We start from the raw sequence: 24,801 nt of genomic DNA, 5'->3' as shown, positions 1-24,801 counted from the left end.
CTAATTACCTCCAGATGCATTTTTCCTGCTTTGACTTGCTGATTTCAGCATGGTTGGTGTCACTTTGAGAGGATAAAGCCACGTTAAACTGATATCTTTATATGGCTCTCCAGTGCTGCGCTGGGGGTGGATTGATGAACCTGCAGCAGCCTGGCTGTGTCCAGCAGCAGGGTCAGTATGTTCTTACAGAGCCAGGAGTGGCTGTTGACCAGGCTCACCTCTCCCCGGGGCAGAGGAGCATCATTTACCGGACTGGGGTGTGATGGGAACTCTGTATCACTCCATTCAAAGAATGTCACAGGGCACAGTTCTGTCAGTGAGCTTTTTGTCTAGCAAATGATGGAGTAGAGGAGCCTGGTCTTCTTCCATGCTGGGACATCTCCATCGCCCATGGCTCACCCTGCTCTTCCTCACATGCAAGGGGAGACCAAGACTCTGCCAAGTATGGACAAGTTATGTCTTATCTTCTGCATTCAAATTTGCAGCTACAGCTTGTAGTATGTTCCTGGTTTCTTTTTGTGGTCAGCCTTGTGGACAATGGCTCTGGAGAGCCAAATCCATGGACTTTCCTGCCTGTTTTGTATGCACATCAAAAAGGTGATAAAAAGAGAACAAGAGCAGGATCAGCATCAGTTTATTATTTGGAAGAGATGGAGAAGGATGGATGGAGATGACCCAATGGCTGTCGTCTCCATCACCTGCTCTGGCTTGCAGTGCTGGACTCTGCCACTAGACATAAGTGATCCCAGATGTGAAGCAGAACTGAACATAAAGCAGACTCCTCCACCCCGGGAAGATCAGCCTGACCTTTTCATTACTGTAGATGTATCCAGCATCTTAGGTGTAGTACATTGTGCCAGGTAGCTAGTTATTCATATGTGGCACAGATCTGTGGCTAATGCAGGTAACAGGGATATGTTTAGCAATCCATATTCCTGCAGTAATGTTCTGGCTTTTTAGTTAGGGAAAACAGTTGCTAAAATGGGATAAATGCAGGCCAAAAGACATTTCTTTCTACTGTTCTGTGGTGAAATGCAGTGCTCAGTTAGCCTCTCAGTGTGTTTTCCCTTAGGAGTGCTCAGTCTCATCTGCTCACTGAGTCTTCATGCTACTTTGTTTGTGCCATCATGATGTAACTGCAATTTATGAGACAGGGTTTTGTTGAATGGAAGGTATTATTTGTCCCTTCTGAATCTACGTGTGAGATGGTGGAACTGCATGAATTCTGATGCCTTCAGTAGGAGGAAAGAAGTCACTACTCTAAAATCCCAGGCTGAGCTCTTGGTAGGATTAAAGACTAATGTATTTCAGCATTTAGCTCAGTGCAATCCAAAAGGACTTGTTTATTTTAGCAAGAAAACTGATGGCACTAGGATGCAGATCACTTCCAGAAAAGTGGTAACAGATCATTCTCGGCCTGTGGATAGAGGATTCATCTCTAGAAACCAGACTTTGGCTGGAGGGGTCTGGGGAAACCCCCCGATTCCACAGGCTAGAGTTTAGGTATTGAATTTGGACTCGACACCTACTTTTTTGCATAGCCAAGTTAGCTGGGCTAGGTGAACTCCAGAATTTCTTTCTAATCTCAGCTGCCCTGTGATCCTGTGGTCGACTCTGTGGTTCCATGCTTCTGGGTAGAGCTGTCTGTCATTGCTTCTTTGGTGGGATTGGGCCCAGGGTGGCTGTGGCACAGCCTGCAGTCCATGTTACTAGGACCATGGTACCTTCTGGGTCTGCCTGTACCAGCCTGGGCGTGAAAATGGAGTAGATGGGTAAGGAAGCTTTCTCATAATTTATTTTGCTTTTTGTACATGATTTTAAGGGAATATTTTAGAGATACCACAAAACATGGAAGGAACATATGGAGGTTTTGCTTTCCATTGCTTCATTTTTGGGGGTGGTGGTTTTGAATCTTTGTGTTCTTTTCCTTTTTTCAGTCAGAGAATCATTAATTTGGGAAAGGTCTCCAAGATCATCAAGTCCAACCATTAATCCAGCACTGCCAAGTCTATGATTAGCAATGTCTCCAAATGCCTACATGTCGTTTAAATCCCTCCAGGGACATCACTGCTGTGGACAGGCTGTTTCAGTGCCTGACAGCCCTTTCAGTGCAGACAATTTCCCTGATGTCCAATCTAAGGTTCCCCCCTGGTGCAATTTAAGGCCATTTCATCTTCTTCTATTGCTTTCTAGTGAGCAGGAAAAGATACCTGCCTTCAAACTCCTTCCCTGGGATTCTTGACTTGACTGAACCTCTCTGATGAAGATTGTAAGGGCTGTGCTCCTCTGGAATGGCTGGGAGAGTGTAAGCAGAGCAGAGGACATTTGGGTTGTGTAAACATCTTGAAATGTGGCCTATTTCTTTTTATGGCTTTGGAAATTAGCAGTCTTAGGGGTACACAAGAAAAATTAAGAGCTCAGTCTTAAGAGTATGTGGTGAGGTGTGCACATCCAGGTAGAATTGTTGCGGTGCGATGTCATGGTTTGCCTCAGATACCCTGTGTTTCTCCCTGAAGATTTCTTCCCCAGGTGTGTCAGCCACCTCTCTCTCCCCCTCCCTGACCCCTCCCAGCACTGTCTGTCACTCCTGGCATTCCAGACGGGTGTTGGATGATTGGCAGAATTCCAAGATGCCCTCCACCCCTGGAGGACATTGGGCCATCCAGGTGTCCTTTGGCCCTTTGTCCCTCCCCTCCTGTCCCCGCTTGGTGGCTCCCTGCCCCTTCCCTGCCCCTCTCCCCAGGGTTAAAGGAGCAGCAACCACGGGCCCAGGGAGTTCTGTTGGAGCTGGTGCTGCATTCAGAGGCCTGTGGGCCAGAATAAAGCTCTGGATCCAAACCCTCCCTCAGAACCGGCTCCTTTCCTTCACCATCGCCTTAAAGCTTCTCCACCAAGGGAAACCTGAGCTCCTCAAGCCTGGACTTGTCTCCACGTGCTCAGCTGCAGCAGCCAGTCAGCCAAAGGTGTCTGTGGGGTGAAACACCACACACCCACCAGCCAAAGGTGTCTGTGGGGTGAAACACCACACAGCCACCAGCCAAAGGTGTCTGTGGGGTGAAACACCACACACCCACCAGCCAAAGGTGTCTGTGGGGTGAAACACCACACACCCACCAGCCAAAGGTGTCTGTGGGGTGAAACACCACACATTGCACAGCCAAAGGTGTCTGTGGGTAAAACACCACAGTGTTACTGTTTGGTTCAGCAGCAAGGGCCAGACAAGCCAAGGCACATCCCGTCTGGCTATATTGGTAATTATTCCAATATATAGAATATTTAACCAGTCTGGATAGGTGAGGTGGAATGTGGTTGCAGACTTAACTCTTTGGCCAACAAAAGAAGCAAAGGCTGACTTTCTGTGCTGGGTCTTAGCAGGGTTCTGCGTACTCATCCCACATCAGAGCCAAGTCACAACCTCTTTCCAAGTTCCACTTCTCTTTAATTTTTAGTTTTGCTGTGCTTAAGACTAAAGTTTAACTCTGCTTTCTGAATGTAGTGCTGGCAGGAGCCAAGGAAGGAATGCTTTTCCTCTGTCTTGAGCTGTGTTTGATCTGCCTTTTATGGAGCATTTTTTTTGGGCATCTGAGAAAACTATATATTTTTTGTGTTTAGTTGAAACAATACTGTGACATTTAGGGGCAAAAAAAGCTCTGAATAGATGCCTTTGAGGAATACATATTGAAACAGGACTTTTCTTTCTTTCATGCACACCTGATGTTTACAGTGAAGACTGCTGTTATTTTAGAGGTGCAAAAGTGTGATACAGGGTTAGTAGTTCATTAACAAGAAGTAAAAATATGCCTTAATAATGATGGGAAAAGCATTGTGAAATCTGCTGGTGGCAGTTCCTGGGGGAGAAAGGGGATGCTTATTTTAATTTGTACATTACTGTAGTCAAAAAGAATGAACCTAAGAATCTCCTATCTAGCTGATTCAGCAGTTGTAGGTTGTTTATTATCATGAATTCAGGTCTAAATCCAGATCTTGCTGACCACAATGAAAAACCTGGTTTCATTAGAAAATGCTATTTGTCCGTTAAACAAGTAGTGGTTACTACTTTGTATTTTAAGAGTGACTGAGGCAAAAGTGTTGTAAAAAGAAGATCTATTGAGGAGGATGATAATTTAGGTGGCTTTGCAACTGGAAATGCCAAGGTCTGGAGAATAACAGACCTTGGGAAAACAAACCTGTGGGAAAACATAAATTATCCTCTATCCTTTATACTCTGTCTTTTCTGAGAAGTAGAATTTCTGTGTAGAGATAACATAGATGTTTATAGAGATTTGAAGACCGTCTCTCAGACATTTTTGAGCTGCCTGTCTTGGGAGAGAGAAAAAAGCAGAGATCATAAATGCACAGAGGAAATTCACACTGTTGTGAAATGTTACACAGGCCTGTTGATATGTGAGGCTGGGAACAGCCCACACACTTTTTGTCTCTGCTAAGATGAAAGCTAGCAGTGTATTTGTCCCTGTAGTGCCACCGTGGTGATGGAATAAATCTACTTTTTACACTTGAGCTGTGGATTCTGGCGCCCTTGGTTACCTGCATATATTTGATTCTCACAGTGGCACAGCACTGGGCTGTCTTTCCTGATGTCTTGCCATTTAGGAGGTCTGTGACTGGTCATCCCTGTAGCAAGAGCTCCAGGTGGAAAGAAGAAAACACCTGCAGAAGGTGACTTGTCCAAAGAATTTCTGCATATATGGTTGGGGATTCTCATCAGATGTGCCTGTTTCTTTCCAATGGCTATTGAGGGAAGGAGGAGTGCTTAGTTTAAGCTGGAGAGAGAAAGAAGGGTCACCTGAAGATACTGGGGAGAGTTGTTATCCAGCTGGTAGTCAGCAGCTGTTTTACAGTTGTGCTTTCACCAGCGGACTGAAAGGAATTGCATTATTTTGTTTTAAGATTAAAGGTTTTTTTCAAAGAAAAGTTATTTCAGTTTGTACTTCCTGTTCCAACTCTCTGAAATAAGAGTAATGTAACTTTTCCACAAGTTCTTCTTTCCTTCTTTTTTTCCTCCCCTCGTGTCCCTGTCCTCAAATTAGCACAGTTTTGAAGAAAGTAAAAAGAAAATTTGGATTTGTTAATACTACGTTTTTCTTCTGGAAAAATGCTTTGGTGTTTTTTGTTATTGTTGTTGCCAAGTTGTAGTAACAATAAAAAGTCTTCTTCTGAGGCTATATACAGGTCATATAACCTGTCATATAACCTGTCCCTGCTTGGAAATGTTGACCTTGTTTAAACATGGAACATAATCACAGAATTGTACTTTAAGTTTTGCAGGACTGTTTTGAAGTGCAGATTGGTGTTGGGTGGATGAATGGTTTATAGTGAAGAGTTATGCTAAGAGTTACAGCCCAGTTTCTACATTTAATGGATAAAAGTGCAGATGCATTTCCCAATAATCTATTCCTCACTCACAATAGGATCTGCCATGTTAACAACTTGAGAAAAGGCCACATAAACTCCTGTGTAAAGCAGCCAATCTGAAAAACAAAAGTGTAATTTTTAATGAGAAGACAGAGTCTAACTGCGACACTGTTGAGTTTTTCCATTTTTATGAATCCTTATCTTGCTATTAAAGAAGAAGTGCATTTGAGAAAGCAAACGAGGGCACTTGTACCCCACTAAGACCCAGGCTATTAACTGCCTCTTTTGATGATGTACAGCCTGACTCTGTTGGGAGTTTGGCTGTGGATTTAAATGTTGAATTTAACTATGGTAAACATATTTTGGTGCAAAGCATGTATAATAACAATTTGCATTTACATAGCATCTTTTACTTAAGGATTTTGCAATGTCTAATTAATTAAATCTGTTTCCCCCTGCCCCAAATACCACTGTGGTATGGATAATAAATGCAATTTTAAATTGAGCAGCTATAGCAGGAGGATTAAGACAAGAGGGTTCTGGTGCCTTTGTGGTGGTCCTTATTGTGGCGGGCCTAGGGCTTGTTCTGCAGGCATGCTGAGCAGCCTCATCTTGTGCTCACAGTGGTCTGAAGCACCCTGAAAAGAAAAGGGTGTCAAGCCAGCTCCATATTGGTGGGTGCAAAGTGCTCTGCAGGCTTCATGCACAGTGTCTCATGCTGATGTTTGGGTCCTGGGGATGCTCACACGCAGCTGTGCCACCCACCCCATGGCAGCTGGGGGCTCGGGTGCTCAGGGCTGGCTGGCAGCCTTGGCAATGGCTAGTTCAGCCGGCAGGTAGGATTTCTCACTGCCAGATAAATGCTGAAATCTGTTGTAGATCTCTAATTTGGAAATAATTTAAAAAAAAGAAAACAAAGAAAGGAAAGCAGTCTAATTAGCTTAAATACTTCCTGAATTGCTTTTTCTTTTGGCCCACAACAATAACAAAACATTGGAGAGTTTCTGTGCAAGCCACCAAAATGGTATTTCCACGTGAGTAGCAGGATGCATTGACATCTGTGCCTCTGCACACCACAACATAAAATCCAGTGGCAATCTGAGTGAGGGTGCAGAAGTTGTTTCTAGGACAAGGTAATTGTTTTGATGGCAGCTGTTGAAGACCTCTGAGAGATATTGAGGTGCTGGAATGTGTCCAGTGACAATTAATGGAGCCAGGAAGGGTCAGGCACACAAGTGTTATTAGGTGTGGTGAGGGAGCTAAGGGGCTCATACTGGACAAGAGGAGGCTTGGGGGGACCTTCTGTCTCTCTGCAACCTCCTGACAGGAGGATGGAGCCAAGTCAGAGTCAGGTCCTGCCTCCAGGGAACGAGAACAGGACAAGAGAACACGGTCTCAAGATACGCTGGGGAGGCTTACACCAGATATGGGGAAAACACCTTCAGTGAAAGGCCTGTTCGTCCCTGGCACAGGCTGCCCGGGACAGTAGTGGAGTTGCCATCCCTGGAAAGATTTAAAAGCCATGTGCATGTGGCACTTGGAGACATGGGCTGTCGGTGCCCTCAGCACTGCTGGGGAATGGCTGGGCTCGGTGATCCTAGAGAGCTTTTCTGATGTAAACGGTTCTGTTGTTCTGCCACTGATGATATGTGGCCTTTATTTGCTTCATAGCAATTAATTCTTGAATAATACCCGACCAGTTAGAGAGATATTATGTATTTGCAGTGAATTGACTATGAGTTATCAGACCAGTAGTTTTGGGAAGTGAGTAGAGGAAATCGTAAAAGAGACAATTCTGGGTTTTTGTGCACCCTGGAGCAATGGAGAGCATGCCAGGAGGATACCGGCTGTCTGCTGTGTCCTCACACCTTCCTACCATTAGGAAGGTATGAGCATAATTTAATTTTTTTAATCTAGGAGAAATCTGGGAGAAATCTAGGTGAAACTTAAGATGACTCAAGGAAGAAAACCTGCAAAGTGTAAAATGTTCGAAGTCGTGTTTTAATAATGCTCAGTGTATTTTTTGAGGAAAGTTCTTGCTTGCATTCTCTATTCTTTGAAAGAGCTCTTCCTGTAGTTCTGTCCCAGGAAAACACTGTGTTAGCCAAGAATAGGGATTTTATAAGCCTACGGGTTTTTTTGTTTTGTTTTGGTTGGGGTTTTTTGTTGTTGTTTTTGGTTTTGATTTGTTTTGTTTTGGGGTTTTTTTGCAATGAACCATTATTTCTTTAGGATTTCATGTTACATTAAGGCAAAAAATGTGTGAATTTTGCGTTTTGTATAATTTCTCCTAAAAATGTTGAACTGTAATAAAAATATACACAAAAAGAAAAATCTAGTAGAAAAAAAGAAGAACGTCACTGGCGCTTCATCAAAATACAAGTTGCCTGGCTTTGAGCTGCTTGATAGAATCGGCACATTCACCAGCAGTGAGGAATATCAGTTGTGGAAATCCCACAAGAATCAGCAGGGATGGGGACTGCCTGTGCTGCCAGAGACTTGACACCTGGCTTGGGATTTTCACACAGATGTGGCTCAAAAGTAAATTCAGTAAAGAGAGTGAAAGGAGTGTTGGGGTCCCTCTGGAATTCTCCTTCTTTTCTCTGTACATTCATTACAACAATCTCAAATCCTTGAGCACAGCCCTGTGATGACATTATACCTTTTTTGAACACTAACTTCTGAAAAAGGCTCATGTATCAGCAGTATCCTTCTAAAGAGGGATGTGTGTGTTATCCCCTCCCCAGCTGGCTTAATCTCTGGCACTTTTGGGTCCAGGCCTTGTGGTCTCCCCAGATGTTAGCATCCTCCTGGGGGAGGGATGGTCCTTGACCACTGGGACTTAAAGACTGCAAGAGTATGCAGTGTGTGGAAGAATGTGGTGGGGAGGCAGCAGCTGCTGCTACAGCTGCACTAATTGCAAGGCCCATAAGAGGTGGGGTGATACCTGGGGCTGTGGATAAGGCTGTCAGCAAATCCGGTGTTCATTGCTAAGCAGAGGCCTTGTTTTTGCTCCTTCTGTCCTTGTTATTATAGTTATGTGGCACATGGACACAAGCTATCCCCAGGCCTTGGTGTAGCCTTGAACAGGTCTGGTAGCTGTTCACACTGTAGGAAAATTGTGTCCTCTGCTAGCCAGTAAAAGCAGCTGCATCTGGCCCCTGAGTTCTCTGCAGAGCATTGTCCATCTCTCCCTGGGGGCTGCACTAGGGATGGTCGCGGTAGGAGTCAGGGAACACTGGCAGTAACAGAGACACACGGGACGTGCATCACCCCTGCTGCATGAACACACTTCTGCTTTGTGTGTCTTCACTGCAGCTGCTGAGGCCATACCAGGAGGTGCTCCATGAATCCCTGTGTCCTGCCCCAGAGCATCCCAATGACTTTGTCCACTCTAGAGAGACCAGTGTTCATTCTGCAGTCAAATTTTTGACCAAAAGAGGTACAGCTGCTGTGGCCTTGCACTCATCCATGAGTGCATCCTCCCTACTCAGGAGACAGATTTTATCCATCTCTTCTGGGGACTTCACTACCTTCGAGTCTTGATATTAATTCAGGTTTCCGTGAGACATGATCTTAAGTTCTTAACATATGACTAGGATATCATTGGGCCCTACTGTGACATGCATAAAGCAGCTCTGTGGTGCTCTGTGTGACGTTGTCTCTCTGCCCTGACCAGCATGTGGTAGACAGGAGTGGCTGTCCCCTGTACTTGACCCCTTGGAGAGATGGAAAGCCACTGCTCCTGTGCATCATGTCACCCAAGGGCTTGTAGACCACAGAGTTATTTCTGTGCTTTCCTCTGCAAGACACTGCCTGCAGACCCTCAGCACAATTCTCCCCTTCTGTGGTGGCTGCTCTGAGCTCTTGTGGCTGCAGCAGAGGAGGTCCCTCCTGCTGGGTGGATACAGATACAATGCACTGCCATGGTTGTGGGCGTGGTGCTCCACCAGCACCAGCCGCTGTCAAGTGGCATAAAGAGCTTGTAGGCAGCAGGGATCAGCAGTGGCACCACAGGTCTGGGAGAGGAGGGGAGTGAGTGTGAAATTTGGCTATCCCTCTGGGACACTGTCCCAGCCGCTCCTCCCCGTGGACCCATAGGAGTGGTAGGGGCACATCAGCTTTGCTCAGCATCCCATACACCCTGCAGAGAATAGAACAGCTCTGCCCCATCATCCAAAGTGCTGTCCTGAATGTACTCCTTTCTCTGACCTTTCTAATTATTCCTGCCCAATCTTTCTTCATGTTTTCTTTTAATTATTTTCCCCCTTTCTTCTCTCCCCGTCTTTCTTCTCCCCTAAAACTCTGACACTCCTCTCTGGTGTATTGACAATGTGAGTGAAATTGAAGGCTGGAATGTCTCAAGTCTTTATGATGATGAATTACTTTCACTGCCAAACCTTTTATTGTCTGTGATTTGGAAAGAAGGGAAGCTGATTTATTGTGGCCAACTGTCATGCCATTTAATACAGTTATAAATCCTGACACCATGATGGCCACTGTTGGCCAGGGACCCCCTCTGGCCACTCTCCTATCCTGTTTTTGTCCATGGTCGCTGTCTTCAGCTGAGAAGCAGGCAGGTCAAAATGTGAGCTGGGAGCTCCCACTCGAAGGGTAATAGCTGAGGATCAAGCAGGCCCCAAGTGTCTCACCCAGCCACAGGCAGGATGCACAGCCTCCAGGTCTTGGGGTGGGTGGAGATGTCCCATGGTCCTGGCCATCCCTACAGCATCCCCCCGTCCTGGTGCTGGCCCTCATGGATTGCTTCAGTCCTGCTTGAATGTGGCAGGAGGGAAATATCACACGGGGCTTGGAGCAAGATGCCTTTCCACAATCCCTTCTGTTCTGTGGCCTGAACTCGCTGGAGGATGCTTCCCGTAAAGTAATACACACATTTGTTATTTTTAGCTACGTGGTGCATCAGCTGAGATACATATCTCACTATGTTATGAGATGCTATCTACCCAATAGAAAGCTGGGAAAGAGATGGGACTTGGAAACACTAATTTGGTTCTGCTGCTTGATGGGCCAGATGAAAAATGCAGTTTTGTCTCAAAGTGATTTCAAATGAGATGTTTCAGGTTCCTTCAGCTAAACAGAGTAAAACATTTCAAACTTGACAACTGAGAATATTTGCTGGAAAATACTGAAACCGCCAATGTGTCAACATTTCCATGGCTTCACTATTTCACAGCATCACAGAATCTAGGTAAAGTGCCTGATTTCAGCTTTTTCTCTTATTCCAGGATTTAAAAAAAAATTACTTCAATAGCAGAAAAATAGCATATAGGTTGTTGGCTTGGACTTTGTTGAACCCTAATTAAGATGTAAAAATTGAGGGTGTACATATTTGTTCTGTGAGGAGTCGAAAAACACTCATGACATTAGCAATGATGCTTGGATTGGAAATGCCTCCATCTCAGATGAATTCCAGAATCAGATCATAAATATTGATCTTTGTGAGATGAAAAATTTCAGCATGAGTTTAATGGTTTAATGTCAGTGCAAAACAGACTGGTGGAAGCTGTTGGATTTTCTTTTCCTCTGTGCTTATGTAGCAAGCTGTCAATATGCTCATGTCTTCCCATTTCTGGACGCAGCAGCAGGCTGCTGGGCCCTGTTCACCCATGTCGGCATTGACAGGGCTCACCTGCGTGGGCGGGTGCCTGTCTGCATAGGAGATAGGAGCAGGTAGGACAGTGGAGCCCCGGGTTGCCTGGCGTCCGGCTGAGCATTGGCACTCCTGGCACAGCAGCACTGCACTGAGCCTGGCTGGACGCACCGCGGTCCTGAGCGGGGATGTGATCTGCCAGAGCATCATCAGTCCTTGGATGCTGGCAAGGGGTGCAGTGGTGTGGCTTGGGAACAAAGGGATTCCCAGTGAGGCAGGGTTGCCTGCTGTCTGGGCTTCTCCTTCTGCTCCTGCTGCTCCCAAAAGCTCTCTGGGTGTCAGTGCTGTCCTTTACAAGGTCCCTGGAAAGCCATGTCCTCCCCTCTTTCCTGGTTGCTTGGCCAGATCAGCTTACCTGCTTTCCCACACATGGCTGGGAGTCATGAAGCTGGGGATCATCCCAGCCCACCAGGACATGGCAGGGACGGGGGGCTCTGCAGCCTGAAGGCTTGCCTGGGTAGTACCCTCTCCAGGCCACCCTGTGTAGCTCTCAGACCTGGGTGCAGTGTCACCCCAGCTGCCAGGGAGGTGGAGGTGGGCTGCCCTGCCCCTCCTGGTATGACATAATATATCGTATCGTATCATATCATATCAATCATAATATAATAAATATAATATAATATAACATAACATAACATAACATAGCATAACATAATATAATATAACATGTAATTATAGTATCATATCATATCATATCATATCAATCGTATAATATAATTAGTCATACAGATGCTCTGGAGCAGCAGCTGTTCCAGAGGGACCTTTTGATGCAGTTCATGTCACAGCAATCAGAGCACAGCACATCCCAGGTAGTGGCAGCCCCACTCATGGTGCAGTGGGGTATCAGGTCATCAGCATTCTCAGTGCCCTTCATGGAGTGGCCCTGGTGGCATCTGGTGCTTCAGAGGCCATCTCCATTTTCCCTTGCACACTTTCCCAGTGCCTGGGAAGGTCCCAGAGGTGGTTGCACATCTGGTATGACCCCTCTGTGCTATCTATGGACAGCAGGGTCTTTTGGCAGATGTGTGGGATGAATCCTGAAGATCTGAGCCCTTCTGAAGGAGGCCCTCCCTTGAGAGCATTGTCTCTGTGCCCAGGGCAGCTACCAGCCTGAGCCAAGGCTGTGCACCCCAGTAATGTGCAGGACCACTCCTCAGGGCTGGCATGTCCCTTTTTGTAACTGTTAAATGTTTGTTAAATGGCCTGAACATGTGGGGTTGGCAAAAGTCTGGATTTCCATCTTGTGATGAGGCAGAGGTTGGAGGCCAGTCACCTCTTCCTCTCCCCATACACGCCATATTTGTGGTGCATGCCATTCATTTTTGGAAGCATCCATGCCACCACATGAAATGCTAACAATGCTACTTTTCATACTACAGGTCCTACTGTTTGGTTTTTCCCTTGTACCTCCAAGGAGTTGTCTGGAGTCCTGTTACAGTGAGAGGAGTTCATAGTTCTTGACATACTGATGGAAGTTTCCTTCTAGTCTTCTTGATTGCAAAGAAAAGCTAGAAAACATCTTCTGGGCATTTGTAAAAATCCGAACAGTGGAAAAAAAGAAAAGGGAAAATGTTTTATTTAAATATCTCTTGGTAACTCAGTCCCCCTACTGATTTTTCTGGGGTGTTTAGCATGTAGCTGTGTATTTACATGAACAGGGATCCCCCAGACCACAAACTTTTCATGCTGCTGATCCTCTTGGTCATCCTGCATCTTTCCAGCAGCACAGTGATTACTGTGGAGACAGTCTCACCAAGCCTGCTGTGCTGCTCTTATTAGAAGTATTGCTGTGCTGCAGAAGGAAAACAACAATAAAGGGAATATGTTGCTTTTGCATGCGTTAAGAGCACTGATCAAACCACAAGAGATCCCATTTCAGACATAATGTGCATTGGAGGGCAAAATTAGATTGAGGAGTAAATGGAGCCTAAAATCTCCATAGCTTTATTCGTCAGAAAGCTGTTTCATTGCGTGGTTTAATTCTCCTATTTCTTTCAGTCACTACATGTAGCATGCTGGCTACAGTACATTTTAGAAATAAGGCAACAGAAAAAACCCTTCTTTAATTTGGCAGTGGTTGTGAGGTGTGTAAGGCTGTTCAGACCAAAGATGTGAGGTAATATGAAATGCAGAAGCATGTTACTCAACAGCAGAAAAACAGCCAAACTGGCACTTCCTACATTTCAGCAGGAAGAGGTATTTTGGTTTGGAATTGTTATTTTATATTTTGGCTTTTGAATTTGGTTTCTTTTGCATTTATTTAATTCTGAACTCTTTAGAGTTGGTTTTATTATTTCTATTTAAAAGTTTTATTTCATTGCTGCTTGTGAATTACACTGCATGATGAATGGCACTCAACCAAAATATAACATTTTGTAGGCTAAGGCCTGCCATGATGGTAAGCCCATTGTTTTTATGTGGGATTTCTTTTCTCTCTGCTTCAAACATGTCAGTTTGACAGGAGGAGGGTAACTGGTCTCTCAGATAAGTAGACATTTTTCAAGGGTTTTTTTGCCTTTGTAGGCAACACTTGATGTCATTTTCAAACTAATGCAAATTTCAAAGAAGAGCACTTGGTGTGCAGGGAATCCCTTCCGAAACACTGAAAACTGCAGATCGGTATAGCTGGCACCAATGGAATGACCAGAGCAGAAGGACAAGCCCATGTGTGTCTTGGTCCTGTACACACCTTTGTGTATCTGTGCTTCCAGTCCGCATTCACTGCTCCATTTCTTTTCCAGAACCTCTGGAAACTCCCTTGGCTTCCCTCACACTGCTTCAGCAGTTCCCACATCCTAACTGCCTGCAATCTTGGCTCTTCCTGCCTTGCATTGTGAACCATGGAAACAAGAAGGGGAAGAGTGAAACTTTGACCAGACCTGAAACCCAGTTGAAGAACTCCATCAGTTTCAGTGTTATGTAAGCAGAGTCTCATCTTTGAGATCTCGACTAACAGAAGATCCCATCCTGTGAGGGCCAGAATGAGCTGCCTTCCCCTGCTCTTTAAACTTGATATCTGTGAAGGGGCTTCTGTGCCACACTGGTGGGGGGACAGACCCCTGGGCCAGGAACCAGTGGGGGTTTATTCAAGCTTAGGCTGTTGGGTCCTTGTGCCTCTGTGGCCTTTTCTGTGGGTCCCTGCTGAGCTCATGAAGGTCCATCCTTTTGGCTGTGGCAGGGCCTTGCAGATCCAACAACTGTGAAAATATTCAAGATTTTTACTTTGTTCAGGTCTATTTCATATTAAAAAAAACCCAACAAAACCAAACCCACAACAAATAGACAAACAAGATACCTCCTTAAAGAAATCCAGATCTGAAGAAAGTTTAACAACAGAAAGTATTAAAGGTACTTTTTTACTAAGGTAAAACCAGCCCAGAGCAGTATGCACTTCTTGGCTGTATTTGTGACACCTTTTGTATCAGTCCTCACTATCTTAAATTTTACATAGCAAAGTAATTTTAATCTTGAAATTAAGATTTAACTTCTTTTTAAAAAGGAAAATCAAATGTTGTAGCATCTTCAGAACTTTTTCAATACACACCCATTAACTTCTTGGCATTAAAATGGCAAATGAACAGCTCTCTGCTTGCATAAACGCCAGGTTTGTACAATTCAAGTTGTTGGGGCGTTTCTGTCTCTCGGTGAAAGGTTTCATTATTAAAGTTCTTGTCTGGCACTGGCACAAAGGCAAATGTGACATGAGCTCTGTGGTGTGCCACCTGCACCTCCCTGTGTGTCTGTTTGGGCCCTCCTTTGGGAGGGACCGTGCTCTCCATTAAGGGAGCAGTTCCCAGCGTGTAGGCGTGCAGTGGCTGTGCAGGGACGGACCTGCGTGGGGTTTGCAGGCTGTGCCAGGCAGACTCACCCTGCCCCCAGGAACCTTCTTCTGCAGGGCTCTGCTGCAGCTGCTGCAGGATGCCCATGCTGGCTGTGACCTGCTGCTCCTCTGTTGTTCTCCAGGCAGGTGTGGGAGGGGAAGGGCCTCACAAAAGGAATTTAATGGATCCAGACCACCACGTGTCTGCCCACAAAATCTCATCACCCTTGCTCTCACCTCCGTCTGCCCTCCCTGCCTTTTGGTGTCCCCTTGATAGATGATAAAGTTGTGGTGGTGTGTATATGTAATGTGGTGGGATTGTTTCCATCATTCTGCCATGCATCCCATGCATACCCACACTTCCCCACATCCCTGCACACGCAGAGCTCTGAGCACCTGAGACCCCTGCCCTGCCCCAACTACTGGTGGGCCTGCCAGCCTCACCTGGGCTCAACAGAGAGAAACTCTGCAAGGCCTGAAGATGTCATTTATCATGGGCCAGGGAAAGGCTAAATTACGTGTGTGCATTTTAATGTGTGGCTAGTTGTTGGCCACAAAAGAATCAGGGTGAGACTGGGTTCTTGCAAAGATGTTGTCTGCCTGGGGTATTTTTCCCTATTTTCCACGCAGATGCCCTCTCCAATGCATTGTGTGTGCATTGAATGCAGGAGTCAACCTGTGGAATTCTAACCTTGCATGTGTTACAGGAGGGATGAGAGAACCAGGTGGTCTTTGAAGATCAAGGTGGATTATGGTGTATCTCATATCTGCAGAAAAAGCTTTCTCATCCTAGCAACCCTAAAAAGTATGTGACAAGCTGGAATACTGAGTTGTTTATAGGGTGCAAGAGCTCTGTTGCTGCACAGAAGAAGAAACAGGAATTTTATGCAGCAGCACAAAAGAGATTGTCCAGAGGAGATGGGACTGAGGGCAGAGCACTCTGTAGCTCCAGGACTCCTTCTTAGGTATCACAGAGAAAACATACTGGAGTATTCATCTGTACTTTCTCACTGCATTTTTGCTCTGACAGAAAGTATTGCTCTTCCTTTCTCTTTTACCTGCCCTGGCTCTCTTTTAAAAGTGTAATTGGGTCAATGGAAAGAATAATAGAGACACCAGCTATGAAAGGCAGCTTTGGAGTCCTGTAAACATCTGCTGCTGCTTTGCAGATGAGGAGAAAAACAGACCCACATGTGCAGCCCCTGTTTCCGTGCAGTGTGCTTAATCTGAATTTTATGGCTGTGATAGCAGATTACGGTGCCACTGTCATGAGCCCTTGCAGCCCCAGTCACAGTGGACCCTGTGCATTTCAATACCTCCCCCACTAATCTTTCCCCCACTGCTCCCATTCCCTGGCTGCTAATTTCACGCAGGCACTTAAACATGATGGATAATTGTGTTCTGCTTATCAATGTTTAATTTAAGGGCTGTTCCGTCTGACCTGAATGCCCTCTGCAAGAGCTGTGCCTCATTATTGATTTCATGGTCATACCTGTGACATTACCTGCTTTGTAGGAAGTAGACTTTGACATTCCTGTGAGGCTTTGGCAGCCAGAGCTAATTGTCAGAAGAATAATCGAGTCAGCAAAATCATTACAGGTGATCTGTATGTTACCACTGTTTTATCTGCCTCTAATTAGGTGCAGGAGAGGTAACTCATCACGGTAAGCACACCACACTGGTTTGATGTCCACAAATAGAGCAAGATGAGCACAGGAGGGGAGTTATTCATTAACCGCAGCGATTCAGTGTGTTGGAGTCCTGTGCTGGTGACATCTCATTTCCCAGTGGAATGGCAGGAAATGCTGTACTGCAGGCATCCATGGGATACAGAGTCTGAGCGACTTTCGGGCAGGACTGAATGCTGGGGCATGTGCTCAGTGGCCTTGGACCCGAGGCAGTAATGAGCGTGCTGCTCTGTGGAGCAGTATTTTCTGTGTGATAAAACCGGACAGCTCTTTCAGGACATGCTTTTCTCTAGTTTGGGTACTGCAATGCCCCATGCTGCTGCCCTGGGCACACCCTGGGTGACGCACACACATCCCCAGGTGGCAAAGGGATCAAGAGCCAATTGATGGAACTCATCAGGTCTTTTCCTGATGACAGCCTTGTGCATTTGACCCAGACATTTTTTTTGTGGTAACAGCTGAAACAAGCAGGTTAGCATGATCAAGTTCTTCATTGGGCAGAAGAAAAAGAGCTTTTATAAGTGGGAACCAGATTTTTCAGAATAAAAGTCGGTGTTGGTAACCAGTTTCACTGAAATAGGTTAGAAATTTGAACTTGCTGCCCAGAGATGAAGTGGTACCTAAAAAGTATCTCTGCCAATTACTTTTTCTTTCTGGTGTTAAGCAATGACTTCCATTCCTGTAAGGCACCACAGCTTCTTCATATCTGGGGTAGCAGGTGCCTGCTATGGCAGGACGGCTGCCAAAGCCCACCAAAGAGAGAGCAACATGTGCAGGCACCTGGGGCCAGCAGCTCTCTGGGGTCCTAGCAGCAGAGCAGCACCAGTGCAGGTCCCTTCCTCTGCCAGCAATGCTTGAAGGCACCTGACGAGGGAGGACCAGGAACATGACCACATCGGGGGTGCCCTCCTCCTCCCACCACACTGAGGACTCTTAGAGACCATGCAAGGTCATTTTGAAGACAACACAGTGTAAAGCCAAGTTAATCCATCTGGGAGGCCGCCTGGAAGTAGTTTATCAATTCTACTGGAGCCTTGCTGCAGCTGCTTCGTGGCATCCCTGCACGAAGCCAGCATAAGGATTCTTGCACACAGAGGCTGCCAGGCAAGGAGCTGTAGAACCCCACATTGAATGGGGTGGTGCTTGCAAGCACCTGCCCAGCTCATTGGGCAGCTCTGTGGGGTGGTGTGGTAGCATCTCTTCATTGCCAGTTTGCCTAGTGCAAACCTGCATCTTTAAGAATAGTTTTCTGGAAAGACACAAAGAGTCAGGTGAGGCAGCAGGCGCTGTGCAGATCTGGGAGGGAGGACTCTGATCTGTGCTGTGGACAGGTCTGTGGGGGATCTGGTTTGGGCAGGGATGCCTGAGGTGGAGCCTCGGGCAGTGCTGGTCTCTGCTGGGTGGTACCTTGTGTAATTCAGACAGGGGTGTGTGCTACCTTGGGTGACCATTTCATGTGCTCTGGTGTCTTGTAATGGTACCTGCAAAGAGCGTGGGAGGATTCACCGACACTGCTGGGCTGACTTTCTCTTGGTGTTGAACCTCTGACTCTGAAGAGGTGGCATTACCCCATTAACCCAAAGTGCTGCCTCAGTCTTGACCATCACACAATCTGTGTGGCAATCACACACCTGCTGTGAGCATGGGGCAGGGGCAAACGCCTGGCTTCCCTCAGTGCAGACCATGGTGCGTCGTGGAAAGGAAAATCACCAGCCCTGCTGGTGGCTGTGAGACAGTGGCAAAGGGGCTCTGTGAGCCCCCTTCCACCACCTGAACCCCGTGCATTTTCTGATGTATCCTTTGCTGTAATTAATTACGTGTCCAGTGGGCTCATTTCTTTCATACTGTTACTGACAATCTGTTAGATAAAGGGAAAAAAAATGCATTGGTGCCCTGTGGTATTGAAAGTGAAGGGTTTTCACACTGTCAGGGTAATGAATTCTGCACGGGTTTGAAGCACCTGAGCTTGGGGGAGTCCTTGTGTCATGTGTCTGGGAGTGACAACCCCCAGTGGTTAATTACTGCCATGGATGAGAGCTGAGCTGATAGCAAAATGAGATAATTTCATTAGTAGTTAAATTTGAAGTTAATTGGATTCACGTTTACACAAAGTAGTGTACAAAGACACACTTGGAAACACTCTTTGCTGCCTTTTGATTATTTTTTTAAGAAGGTGGATGGATTGAGGAATGCTTCTAAACTTCTCTCTTTTTTCCCCTGTGGTTTGAAGGGAGGAGAGCCCTTTGCTGCTGCAGGCTGCTCTCTGCCCCAGCGCCTTTGTCCTGCAGTGGGGACATTTGCTGATGCCCAAGCGCTGCTTGCTTCATCTGTGCAGGGGTTGCTGCAGAGCTCTCCTGTAGCGTGGCAAAATTTCTTTTATGGAAGAAAATTACTTATTAACACTTTCTTTGCAAAATTATAATTTGCTTTCATTGTGGGTGTTGCCCGCTCCTAGTGAATGGAGGGATGGACATTTGTTGACTATCTTCTGTGTGCAGAGCCTTTGACATGTGCAGGCGTGTCCACAGCAGAGGTGTTTGCTCCTCTCTCCACAATGACAACACTTGTGCTCCCCCTAAGACATTTTCTCTCTGGAATTCAGATGAGTGTTGGGTCAGCGTTGCCTTGGAGAGGTTCACCAGGACCTGAAGGAGCCTGGTGAAGCAGTCTGGAGGAGGTGATGCAGTAAAGGAGATGGAAGGGTCCAGGCTGAATGGGCACTAGAGCTGCTGTGTGCTCCTTCTGTTGTGGAGGTGTGCCAGTTTCAGGTCATCAGATACCACTGAAGGTACCAATGCTCCTGGGGCTACCAGCATCTCCATGAGGAGGCCACTGTAGGACAGACTCAGAAAGGTATTTCGGTACTTGGAGCTTAAAATTGTTGGCAGAGGTTGTTGGAAAAAGGTTGTTGGTTACCTTGGAAAATCCTGCTAGGCCCTGCTCTAGTTGAGCTTCTCTATAGGCTGGAGCTGGCAGCTGAGCTGCTCTGTCCTGCACAATACCAGCACAGCAAGGCAAGGAGGCAGCTCTGCTCAAAGATACTTCTGCCCCATCTTTAACTCTGCACAGGACAAAGACATTCAGGAAAAAATATGTCTTGAAGTGACCTAGGTTCCTGTGTCTGTGTGGCCCACTGCTAAAATGCAGGTATTCATTTCCTCTTGAGTGCTTTACCTGTATGAGAAAGGCAGAACAGCCTGGAGCAGAGGCTGCTTCTTAATCTCTCTTTGTACTAGGTGTTTTTCTCTTAAATCAATTGTTTTAGTGCAGTTGAAGCTTGCCAGCATGGGGGGAAAATCTCGTAGAGAATGGGATGGCTCTAGTCTTTCTTTCTGGTGAAAGCAAATTGGATGGAATCGACAGGATGAGGTTGGATTGCAGCACTTGCAGCTATGCCCTTTTGGCCAGCCCCCTCAGCCTCCCCTCAGGCTCTGCCTGAGACCTGGCTGTGGGAACCCTGCAAGGAAGGTTTGTTGACACATGACAGAACATTTCATTTGGAAATGGGATGTCGTGGAAACCAGCCCAAGCCTGTGGAATAGATCATGGGTGATATTTCTGTATTGACTGAGGAGCAGAGGTCCTACTTGTTATACCGTTGCTTGTGATGGCTGTGTTGCTCAGTACCCTTGACAGTGATCCTGGTCATTCTGGGTGTGGCAGTGGTTTGGAGAAAGTGAATTATTTGTAATATTTCAAAGTACCGAAGTAAATGTCAAGGTTTTTAGGATAGCTATGGAAAGTGAGGAGTGCGGTGTTGTCGGTGTGGGGCAGTTTGGGAGGGGGAGCTTGCCCGCAGGTCAAGGCACCTTTGGGAGCAGACGTGTTGTGCCGTTCTGTAGTGACGCCACACAACCAAGGAAGGGAGGAGCCCTGTTGTCCCTCCTGGGTCTCTGGAGGGCTCCTAGAAGGCAGTAGTCAGCCTGTGAAATGTTCAATCTGCATTAGAGACAGCTGTTAGCTGAGTCCCTGCTAGCTCTGGCAGTGAACTTAGCTTCTGAGACTGACTTCATGTAGACTGCAGATACTTTTGTATTCTCCAGACTGTAGAGGTGACATAAAGCATCTAATTTTGTGTGGGAGAGAAGGAAGCAGGGCAGTGATGAGGGGAGAACATTTTAATCTAAAATAACCATTTTCTGCCTGCATTGAATAATTAGAATTCATTATGCCCGTCCGTAAGGGACGGGACTTCTCCCTAGCACTGGAGAACAAATGAATCAATTGTTTTGAACCTTAAATTCTTTTAGGATGTGAATGCACCATAAATATTCTGTAGGAAGGGCCTGAGAGGAACAGCTTGCATCCTGATTTGCAGATACTGAGTGTGAAGGAAAGTGGGGCATGTGCTAAGAGATCACTGCAGCGATGCTAGAGTTTTGGCATGTGCCCCTTCATCTGAGGGTAGGGGGAGGCAGTCTTTGTGGCCATGACCCAGAGATTGTGACCCACAATTTGCAATTACTTGTGTACCTGTCTCTTGTCTCATCAGATGAAGTCTCATTTCTTTAAAGATATCAAAAAAGGAAGATTTTTAAGTTTTAGTTTTAGATCAAAATGAATTTAGGGCTCAAAATCTTTACCAAAAAAACCAAAAAAACCAAAAAAAAACCCACCCCAAAAACACTTTAAAAGGAATTGTTTTGGCTTTTGTAAAAATGTTCAGTTTCAATCTCTCCAAGCTCTGGAGACCTGAAAAAAGTTCACTGTCTTAAAAACAATTGCCTAGAGAACACAATGTGAAAAAAGAGAACCTGTGCTTTTTTTTCTTGTCAGTAGTGCTGAAATCAACAAAGTCACATAACTTTTGCTGATCCAAATGCTACCTTTTAAGGAAGGAACTTGATTTTTGCTAATGAGCTGTTTTGGGCCAACAGGATCTTGGGGCTGACTGATGCCAGATGGTCCCTGTCCTGTAGAGGCTGGAAGAGTGGAAGGGCCAGGTGCTTCATGCAGCCCAGAGTCCCTTTCTCTTAACTGAGGTCTGAGCTTTTCAGAGATAACCTCTCGCGCACAGCCACTGCCTCTGGGCTGTGCTTTGGCTCCGAGGGACACTTTGTTTTTCCCTGCCTTGAAGGAGGCACTGGGCAGGCTGGCAGAGGTGGGGGCAGAGCCAGCAGGGCCGGTCTAAGGGGCAGGTCCCTGAACTGAAGTGGTGCCTGAGTAGTGCGGGTGATGCTCACACTGGGAATGGACTGCAGGGCCTACGTCCAGCTGCTGACCAAGCCATGGTGCTGCAGGGTCAGTGCTACCAGGCACCTGTGTGTGTCTTGAAAGCAACTTGTCCAAGGATGCCATGGGAGCCCAGATGACCATGAGTGGGCTCCAGGATTTCCTCTGGGGTGAGGAAGGGATCCTGCCTGATGAGATCACAGGAGCATCCCTTTCTTCTGGAGGGTCTCTTGTTGCCACAGCTGACAGTGGTTTACCCAAATCTCACTGCGGCAGCAGGAAGGGATGGTGACAGTTCCAGAAGCTCCACACGGGAGCAGAGTCCAGGCATGGCTGAGGAAACACTTCTGTGGCTCTTTGTGCGCCATGATATCTGACCTCCTGTCTTTGCACTGCCAGCAGACACATGTCCTCAAAGGTGATAGGAGATGTGTCTGGGAGAGGGTGAAGGAAGAGGGGGTAGCCCAGACCCCTGGTCCAGGGGCAGAGAGAGATGGGAGACATCCCACTTCCTGCTTTTGTGGGGTTACTTCATGGAAGTACTGTGGGTACTTGACTACAACCCACATTTCTGTGGCTAAATGCAGAAATGAAGTGCAACAGGCTCTGTCTGTAAATCTAAACTCTTCCTCTGGCACTGTGACAAACTATATTTTAAACCATCTTCATGTCTCAATGCCGTGTGTTTGTTCCTTTTTTTTTCTTTAACAAGAGATAAAAAAAATGCCCTGCATTGTATTTAGATCTCAAACAGTCTCAGCCTTTGCATGTGATTTTCTAGGGAGTTTTCTGGCAAAATGTCATTAAGATCTGTGTTATTTCCCATTTCATTGCTTTTGACTTTACAAATCTAAGCTTTAGAGGAATTTGGGAGTAGGGGTGAGCTGCTGGAGTTCAGGCGGGTGTGTTCCTCTCCCTGCAGAACTCTGCTCTTCACCTTCCAGTCTTGCACTTCATTGGAGCTTTGTGGCAGCTTATAGAGAAAACAAAACTGTGCCTGCCCTCCCTGCCAGGCTGGAAATCCCACGCTGGTCCTCACAGAGCGGATGACAAATGCATGGCTGTGTTCTGGGTGTTTGGGGAGATGTAAAACCATGTCTGCTTGTCGCAATGCTCACGTGGTGATTTGTTGGTTTGATTCCTCAGGTCGCGAGCTGGCAAGTACAACCCTCCCAGGATACCCTCCACACGTCCCTCCTGCTGGACAGGGCAGCTACTCCGCTCCAGCACTGACAGGAATGGTGCCTGGTGAGTCTTCAGGGTAGGGGAGAAAGAAAATGTAAAAGGAAAACAAACAGTACTTCAGGAGAGAAATGCTGTGTGCTGTAAATGATGTGTGCTGAGGTAGAAGCCACACTGCCGAAGGGCAGGCGTGGAGTGATCCTGAGTGAAGGAGGACCAGGCTCCCCAGCACAGGAGGCTGCATAACCTGCAGAGTGCCAAGGCAAAGTGGTGGCCCTGGAATGCTGAAGGAGCTCCAGCCTCCCTTCTGTGGAGATTGCTCCATACTGGGCTCTGCCAGGCTCTGCTCACCTGACTCAGGCTTTGCTCTAACTTGCCAGGCTTCTCCCAGCACTGTCCCTCTGTGCTGCCCCACTAGTGAGGCCATTGGGGGCTGGACATGTCCTGACCTCAGACTTCCTCTGCAAACCTGACTGATGGGGACACCAGGTTGTTCCCAGGACACTCTACTTCTGTAGTTTCCTTCCCATTTTGGAACCTTGCAGTCAGAAATGCCAGCAGCTGCTACGGCTACTTCTCCATGAGCCAGCTGCTGGCTACTGCTTGCCTGTGTAGCAGCAGAAGCAGAAGTTGTGCAGGTGCCTGGGGTGGGCAGAGAAGGTTCTGCAGGTATGTCACATCACTGACGCCATCCCTTAGCACTGTTGGCTGCAGATCCACACTCAGTTCAAAGTAGGATGGTGACTTCTGAGTACTGGCAGCAAGGAATGGTGGGGCAACAGCACTCCTGTCCTTTCTGGGCAGTTAGCAATTCTTTGGGAGCACCTGCTAGGGTGGGCTGGCAGGATGTGGGGCTTAATGGTGCTCAGCCAGAGGAGGTGCAGTATAGGTTCAGTGATGTAGAGTCATCTGAGCTGATTTTCCCAGGTAATAGATTTTATTTTTAACTACATATAGGCTTGTGTGACCCATTATATTGAATAACTGCACTGTTCCTCTCACTGGTTCCTTTAATAACAACCTTCTGCTCCAGCTAGTGTGAAGGTCAGCTGCAATTCCTGTAGGTTCTCCGTCTCATTTAAGTGAGAATTTGCTAACTAGCATCCAAAATGCCTTCTCAATCCTTCTTTGACTCCTGTCCTTTGCAGGACCAGTTTTAGAGCCTTGCTAGGGTAAGCACCACAGTCCCTGAGGGGCTGACAGTAAGGCAGGTGACAGACACAATCTGCTACCATTGGCACATCTCTGCTTGTTCCAAAATGGCCAAATTCTCATGCCCAAGCACAGGCATGTGTTTGTTCTGCTGGCTCTCAGGAATTCATCTCACAACCTGCCTTTTTCTAGTTTTTGGAGCCTTTGCTAGAAATGTGCTTCCTTGATAAGATTTTTAATCATTAGCCATGAATTTCTGCTTGTAATTAAGCAATTGTGTGAGTTAAGTGGTTAGAGACATGGGAAAAATGTATACATGACAACACATAAGCAGTGTTCTGTTGCATGCTTGTTGCTACTGCCATTGCCCCTGCTGATGTGAGTAAAGCCAGGCCTGACCACGCTGGGTGTACCACAGCTGCTGGGGTCTGCAGCTTGCCTGTGGGACACGGGAGACCTTCACACTCCCTTGCAATTGCAAGATGTGTGGATTCAGCTTCATGTTCTGTCCTTATCTTTTCTCCAGCCCCCATCACAGCTCATCCTAGCAGGAGCACTTTTGCCTCCTGCCAGACCCAGGTCCTTCCTTATCTCTTCCACAGGCAAGGAGGTACATAGGAGCCTGTTTCTGCTGTATCTCCATGACTTGTTCAAACACATGCTCAAAATTTCACATTTCCTCCTTTCTTTCCTGCAAAACAAGGGACTTGCATATCAGCAGTGAATTTCCATTTTTATGTGGC

General features: G+C 46.6%; 1 protein-coding gene across 7 annotated transcripts in view; it reads left to right on the top strand.

Moving 5' to 3' along the window:
* PAX5 (paired box 5) overlaps positions 1 to 24,801 on the top strand; it is a 134,740-nt gene that overhangs the window by 78,935 nt on the left and 31,004 nt on the right. For 4 of the 7 annotated variants that reach the window (XM_054287589.1, XM_054287585.1, XM_054287584.1 and 1 more), the window contains one exon: positions 22,871 to 22,972. The exons of the other annotated variants lie outside the window; for them this stretch is intronic. In XM_054287589.1, coding sequence (XP_054143564.1) covers positions 22,871 to 22,972 — 102 coding nt within the window. The remainder of the gene's footprint in view (positions 1 to 22,870; positions 22,973 to 24,801) is intronic. 7 annotated transcript variants of the gene reach the window in all.

The sequence above is a fragment of the Melozone crissalis genome, unplaced genomic scaffold (genome assembly GCF_028551555.1).
Source record: "Melozone crissalis strain CALT ecotype California unplaced genomic scaffold, PUWL_Pcris_2 ptg000060l_1, whole genome shotgun sequence".
NCBI lineage: Eukaryota > Metazoa > Chordata > Aves > Passeriformes > Passerellidae > Melozone > Melozone crissalis.
This window is presented reverse-complemented; position numbering and strand designations above follow the sequence as displayed.